We start from the raw sequence: 6947 nt of genomic DNA, 5'->3' as shown, positions 1-6947 counted from the left end.
ACAAATGAGGACAATGGAAGCAATCAAAATCAACAAAAGAACAATGATACGCAAGTGCTATAACAAGTCTCAGTTAGCTTAACGCAGTACATGTAGCAAGGTTTTTCTTTTACATTATATAATAAATAAAAAGAAAACAGATAGAATAGAAACAGAATAGAGCAAGCTAGAGTTAGTGGCCTTTTTTTGCTTTTGTTAATTGTATAATAAATAAAAAGAAAACAGAATACAAAAAGATTAGAAAAGCTAGTGTTAGTTTTTGTTTTAAGAATAGAATTAGAATAGAGAGTGCTAGAGTTAGAGGGTCAAATAAAGGTGGAACAGATTCTTGAAGATGGTTAAGGACTCAACTGCTGGGATTGAGTTGGGCAGGTCATTCCACCAGGAGGGAACAGTTAATGAAAAAGTCAGTGAAAGTGATTTTGTTTCTCTTTGAGATGGCACAATAATATGCCGTTCACTTGCAGAACGCAAGCTTCTAGAGGGCACATAACTCTGAAGTAATGAATTTAGGTAAAGGGGTGCAGAGCCAGTAGTGGTTTTGTAGGCAAACATTAATGCCTTGAATAGTTGGAGTTAAACTCTGCAGGAAAGTGGATCTCATGAGCCATATTTGAGGATCCCTGATTTAGGCCTATTTGCTTTTCAGAGGCTGATTAATAATGCTCCTTTCAGCCAAGTCCTTCTGATTCTGAAGTTGAGAGTGAGATAAAGGTGTGGTTGCGGAATTCAAATGAGACAGAGCAGGTGGACGAAAGGACCGCTATCACCGTCTGCTGACTATAGTTGAGAGACCTCGAGGGAAGAGTGAGCTTTGCCAATGAATAGCACACCAAAACACCCCAGGTAGCCAAAACGATTTGGCCCGATAATGGCCCAGATCCAGCAGGCCGGATGAAATAACTCGGCCCGGCTGCGGTTGCCAGACTCGGCATGGACATGGGATGAATGACGCCCCAGAATCGGCCCAAATACACTGGCCCGAGTCCGGCTGCCAAAACTGCCGGCATTGGGCCACAATCACGCCGACAAGAACTGAAACACTTAGCCGGTACTGGCCCGAGTCTAGGTACTGAAACTGAGCTGACACCACCAACATTGGGCCACAATCACACCGACGAGTGGCCCAATGCCGGTGGTGTCGGCTCAGTTTCAGTACCCAGACTTGGGCCAGTACTGGCTAAGTGTTTCAGTTCTTATACCATGGGTGCAGCAGGCGCAATGATATTACGCAGCGCCTGAAAATAGTCCCCAGCTAGGTAACTTCCAACGTGACCGGTTTGTGTAGTTGCAGAGTTGCAGCCGGCAAATTTTCAGGCGCTGCGTAATATCATTGTGCCTGCTGCACCCATGGTACGGCAGCAAAGTTCCTTGATTATTACGCCGGAATGAGAGTATAGTTCCTAGCCATATCGGCCTAGAAAATGGCAACTTTTCATTTTCCGTTGGTTTTAGTACACGATGTAACTACAGAGGAGTCAAGTTTTAAATAGGAAAAATATAGAAACTCTTTGGTCTTTTTTGAGCGAGATGCTAACGGTCTAATCAGATTCAATGATCTATGCTATAGCTGCAGCTAAAAGTGCTACCGCCAGACCCGGAGATCGGCTGAATGGATTAGAAAACGGTAAAACTAAACTGTTTAACTCTAGGGGAGTTGGAAAATGAGCCTATTTTCAAAAATAGTGGAGTGTTCCTTTAAGATTTATTTGTGGATCTCATTCTATTTCTTTTGTCAATGTTTAATTTTTATTAATCTCTTTACATTTATTTGTGGATCATAATCTATTTATTTGGAATTAAGCAACAATTCTATCTCCATACATTACATTACTTCTTGCTCAAAAAATCCATCTTGACAAGGTATTTATGTTTAAAGTTTTAAATGATTGTAAACAAACCATATAATATGTCAAAACCAAAGACAAGTGTATTAAGTTCTTGTAGTGTAAATACGGTTGCTAATTATGAAGTTTGGACAAAAACTTCTGGCAGTGCTTCTGGAAAAAAGAAACATTTTCGTGTATTTTATTTTTTTCACTGCACTGAATTTCATGGTGATTGTGAAACACAAAACACCTCGCTTGTATGATTTCATGGTGAAATTTATTATTTTTAGTGTTAACTCAGGTCTATTTTGACTATGAACAATGCACTGTGGCTTTAATTCAACGTGAGCAGCGCAGCAAAAATAGACCCAGTGCCGAAATGATCGCGGCATTGCCAGTTCTGCTCTGCTCCTCTACTACGTGCTGCCTCTGCATGTGGTTTGAATGCTCTAATCTGTTAAGATGGGCGGCGAAAAAATACGCAGCTATTTACGTGAAACTGGCCTAAGTGTCAAAACAAACAGCATGTGGTGTCAGTGATTCGCCTCTAGAGGCTGCTCTCGCTCTGCTATTTTTACCAATAACGGATTGTTCCAGCAACCTGCTATCAGTGCTGAATACAAGCCAATCAATCGGTCATCCTCTAGTACTGGTACTTGCTACTGAAATCATCACACGGTTTCTCTTAATTTTTCTTCTCGTTTCCTGTGTGAGTTCTTCTCGTTCATATGATCATATAAAAACATGTCCTTCAAAAACTCATTTGCATAAAGTGCTCTTATCTCAACTTGGCTGGACACTCCTTTCGCCAAATGTCATTGTCGCGTGTCATCAGCAGTTGACAGCTCTTCACTGAAATTGAACAGGATCATGTCACTTGTCACGGCGTGACCAATTCTTCAGTCTACAGTATCCCTGTATGGTGTCAATCTGAGCACTCTTCTACAGGTTATCCTGTAAGAAAACAGATTCACAGGAGGTAGGATTTTGAATAAACCGTGCTCTTAAATGCCTGTTGAAACAGTATTCTGAATGATAAAGGCTTGGACACAGAAACAGTATTCCTTACATCACAACTTACAATTTACAAACAAGAGGATTGTGATTTAAATATCACACTATTCAGGAAAACAAAAGTAATACTGGATCATGTGATTTATTTTTTTGCATGTAATTACAGACTATGGACTTTTTATTTTGCAGTTGAAAATTCACATTCATCTTCCTAAACAACTTGCACATCTAAAATGCATGCAGTAAGATTTATTAATCAGTTATTAAGAGTACTGGTTATTGCTGTCCCGACAAGCTCTTTGAATAAAGTTGCATTTTTAGTTTCCATATTATTTGTGATTTACTTTTTTTAAAGACATAATTTGTATTTTATTGTTTTTGACACCACCTCACCTGTGAACTTCTGTTTGCATGATAAAAAATGGTGAAAAAAATAAAGTTTTACAGTGTACATTTGCATAACATCCTGACTTGCTGTAACACCAAGTGATATATAAATTATATAATCAACAGAAATAATCATAATTACATAAAATATATAAATGTATTTATACAAATTTTATAATTGCTAGTAAATTTTACAAATAATTACAAGGGAGCAAGTAATAGATTGAATTAAATATGAAATTTTAACTGAAATTGTATTTTTTTTGTAAAAAATAAAATAAAATAATCTCCTATAATCTTTGTATTTAAAACGTATAATTATTTTACAGTGTAATGGAGTTCTTTTAAATCACACTACACAATAAAATTACATATATTGTTAAATCACCTGTAATACTTACATCCTGTTGTACTGGTGTAAAGTTCTTTTTACAATTGTAAACTGCACCAACAACAGCAGCAGCAACAGCAGCAGCAGCCACAAACAGAACAGCAAGAACTATTCCTGCAATAGCACCTGAAGACAAACTTGGATCTGAAACAATAAAGACAGATAGTGGTTATTACTGGATTTAAAAATACTGACCTGCATTTTAAAATTCCTCAAGGGAAAGTGCAATTATACTGACCAGTGACCGAAACATTGAAGCTTTTCACACTGGTGATGGCGATGCTGATGGTGTGCCGACGACGACGGCGAATGCTGAATCTGCTGCTAGTGATCTCCAGTTTATAAAGTCCAGAGTCTGTGGTTCTGGTGTTTGTGATGGTCAGAGATCCAGTCTGATGATCCAGCTTCAGTCTGTTTCTGAATCTCTCTTTGCACTGATCATCTGTACAGATCTCACTCTGATGGCCATTGATTTCAGCAATGAGAATGTCATTAAAATTCCACGTCATCACATTATTTGCTTTTCTTTCTACACCAGGATCTAAAGTGACAGATTCTCCCTCCTTCACTGACGTAATTTTATCTCGTTCAGCAGCAGGAACATCTGAAAAACAAACCAACAGCTGCTGGAGGATCGTTTTGCTGAAGAAAAACACTACACAATTATTAAACTGTTTTGATGGTGTAAACTACAAAATCAATTTTCATAGCAAATGTGTTTAATGTGATCTATATACTGTATATGAATATGAATGTGTATGTAATATTACAGCTGCACAATTAATAAAAAACCCACTGTAATTATTATGTAATTATTATAATCAACAATGTGGAGACACAAAGTAAACAAGAGATTCATTGTGCAGTGTACAGTGGTGGCCAAAATGATTAGAACACTGGTATTTTCAGCAGCTTAAAAATGGTTTTAAGTCAGTTATTTCTATCTTTTGCTGTAGTGTGTCAGTAGGAAATATCAGTTTACAGACAGACTCAATCCAGAAGAACTGTGGCAATGTCTCCAAGATGCTTCAAGAAACCTCCCTGCAAAGCTAGCTGAAAAACTATGTGCAAGTTCACAGAGGGCAAAAGCTGCTTTAAACGCAAAGGATGCTCACATCAAATGTTGATTTAACCCTTGTGTGACCTTTTGGACATTTTTGTCCTTTTCAGTTTAGTTTTTTTGATCATTTTGCCTGTGTTATTGCCAACTGCATACATTTTGGCACAGATGTGTATTTTTATTGGAATTTTACTATTTCACTTCCATTTCCTTTAATAAATCTGTTTTGCACTAGGTACAAAAAATGGTTTCCATTTGGCAGACACTTTAATCCAAAGTGACATCCACCCGTTTTTGCCAGGAAGAAAAGACACTCCCACAAAAAATTGTGATAGGCTCAACAGAAAACAAAAATCCAAGATGGTGGATGAGAGAAATGTTGATTGTAAATAAACTTTTAAAATTAAATACTGTATCGGTAAGTGTTAATAAGTTCAGTGGGATACATAATTGATTTTTCCCCCCCAATATTTGTATGTGCTTATATTTATTAGATTATTGCACCATTTCATTAACCCTTGTGCGACCTTTTGGACATTTTTGTCCTTTTCAGTTTTGTTTTTTTGATCATTTTGCCTGTGTTATTGCCAACTGCATGCATTTTGGCACAGGTGTGTATTTTTATTGGAATTTTACTATTTCACTTCCATTTCCTTTAATAAATCTGTTTTGCACTAGGTACAAAAAATTGTTCCTCTCAGGACCTTAAGGACAAAAATGTCCCCATTGAAACCCATTAAAATTGCTATTTTTAATCGCAGTGCCATTTAACTGTAAAATTATGCAATTTTTGTTAATAGGCTTTCATTCTGTTGGCAAGGCTTTAAAATTTTATTTTTTACTATTGTTTACCAGACGGTGCCATTTTTTCCAGTTTGGCCTATAAAGCAAATACTCGCTTAATTCCTGTTTTCTGCTTCTGCATATTATAGAGCCAATTGGATAAATAATGCAGCTATAATTGTGTGGGTGTGTTGGTATGGATGTCAGAGTGTGGTTTGTGTGTCAAAATAAAATGGTGTGTGTTCTTGTAAAATTTGACAGAGAAAAACTCTACTGCAAATCACAAATCCAACCACTGTGTGCACCAGCAGAGTTTTGCTGGCATCTAATGGGAAAAAGTTGGTACTGCGCCCAAACAAAATCTTACTGAAAGCTCATTTTTTGAGATATCAACCTCAAATTTGGAACACAACTTGTTTAGATTTATGGCTTCGATTTTCTAGCAATTTCTGGGTTCAACATGTTTTATAAAATATATATTTTATATTAAAAATTGCTCATAAATCATTTTCATAAACTTAGACCTCTATAATTTTTTTTTTGTTTCACTTTTTAAAGTTTTTTTTACTTCAACAATAATCTGCCATGGGTCTTCTTTAAAATGAGACCAAACTTAACTCTGTGCTCCCAAGCTTCAAATTTTTATGACAGTTGTTTTGACATGGACATTTTTGTCCACTATGGACCTATGTGAAACTTTTTTTAAGTGACGCACAAGGTTTAATTTAGTTAACAGAAGTTAATTGATAAAGAAAATCTATTTACATTATTTTTGACAGCATCCTGATTTTACAGCATTTTTACACAAGTGCCTAAAACTTTTAACAGTACTGTAGCTTCGCAGGTAAGTTTCTTGAAGCATCTTGGAGACTGTTACATGTGCATGTATTTTTATTATTATTTCCCTTTCATGGGAACTTCGAACTGCGTCCTCTAGGGGTCGCTATGGGGAACGCCTCGTCGTGACCCGTGTCTGAAGCATACAGACGGCGACAGCCATGACGTCACTACCGGTGCGGGTATATAGGGATGCACCGATACCGATACTGGTATCGGGCCCGATACTGAGCTCCTGTACTCGTTAAAATGCCCCGATACCAAACGCCGATACCACACAGCATGTGATAAGTGCCATATTCAGACAAAGAAACACCGACAACAGAACAACAGACAGCATCATTTGGATTAAAACTAAATCGTAAAAATAAGACCATTTATAGGGGCATTCACTATAAACAATTTATTTTCAACCTTAGGCAATACACGACTTTCTGGCGAAAGTGAAACTAACAGCCTGTGTGAAATGCGCTAGACTATTCTGCACCAGTACAAATACCTGCACGCGTTGCGTGTGTTTTGCTTGCTTGCTTGTTTCTGCATTATATGAGTGGCTTTGGAATATAAATCGCAGCACGTTTCAAATGAAAAAACGCGACTTCTATTTCTGAAAATATCACAGTTAGGAGATTTATAACGAGTGGTT

The 6947-nt window shown here is 37.1% G+C and overlaps 1 protein-coding gene across 2 annotated transcripts in view; it reads right to left on the bottom strand.

Moving 5' to 3' along the window:
* Positions 1 to 1963: 1963 nt before the first annotated feature.
* LOC107723882 (uncharacterized) overlaps positions 1964 to 6947 on the bottom strand; it is a 19133-nt gene continuing 14149 nt past the window's right edge. For both annotated transcript variants that reach the window (XM_016532612.1, XM_016532611.1), the window contains 3 exons: positions 3860 to 4225; positions 3632 to 3765; positions 1964 to 2783 (listed from right to left, as the gene is read on the bottom strand). In XM_016532612.1, the coding sequence (XP_016388098.1) occupies positions 2772 to 2783; positions 3632 to 3765; positions 3860 to 4225 (512 nt within the window). In that variant the 3' untranslated portion in view covers positions 1964 to 2771. The remainder of the gene's footprint in view (positions 2784 to 3631; positions 3766 to 3859; positions 4226 to 6947) is intronic.

This window comes from Sinocyclocheilus rhinocerous, unplaced genomic scaffold, assembly GCF_001515625.1.
Source record: "Sinocyclocheilus rhinocerous isolate Xijiao unplaced genomic scaffold, SAMN03320098_v1.1 scaffold3077, whole genome shotgun sequence".
NCBI lineage: Eukaryota > Metazoa > Chordata > Actinopteri > Cypriniformes > Cyprinidae > Sinocyclocheilus > Sinocyclocheilus rhinocerous.
This window is presented reverse-complemented; position numbering and strand designations above follow the sequence as displayed.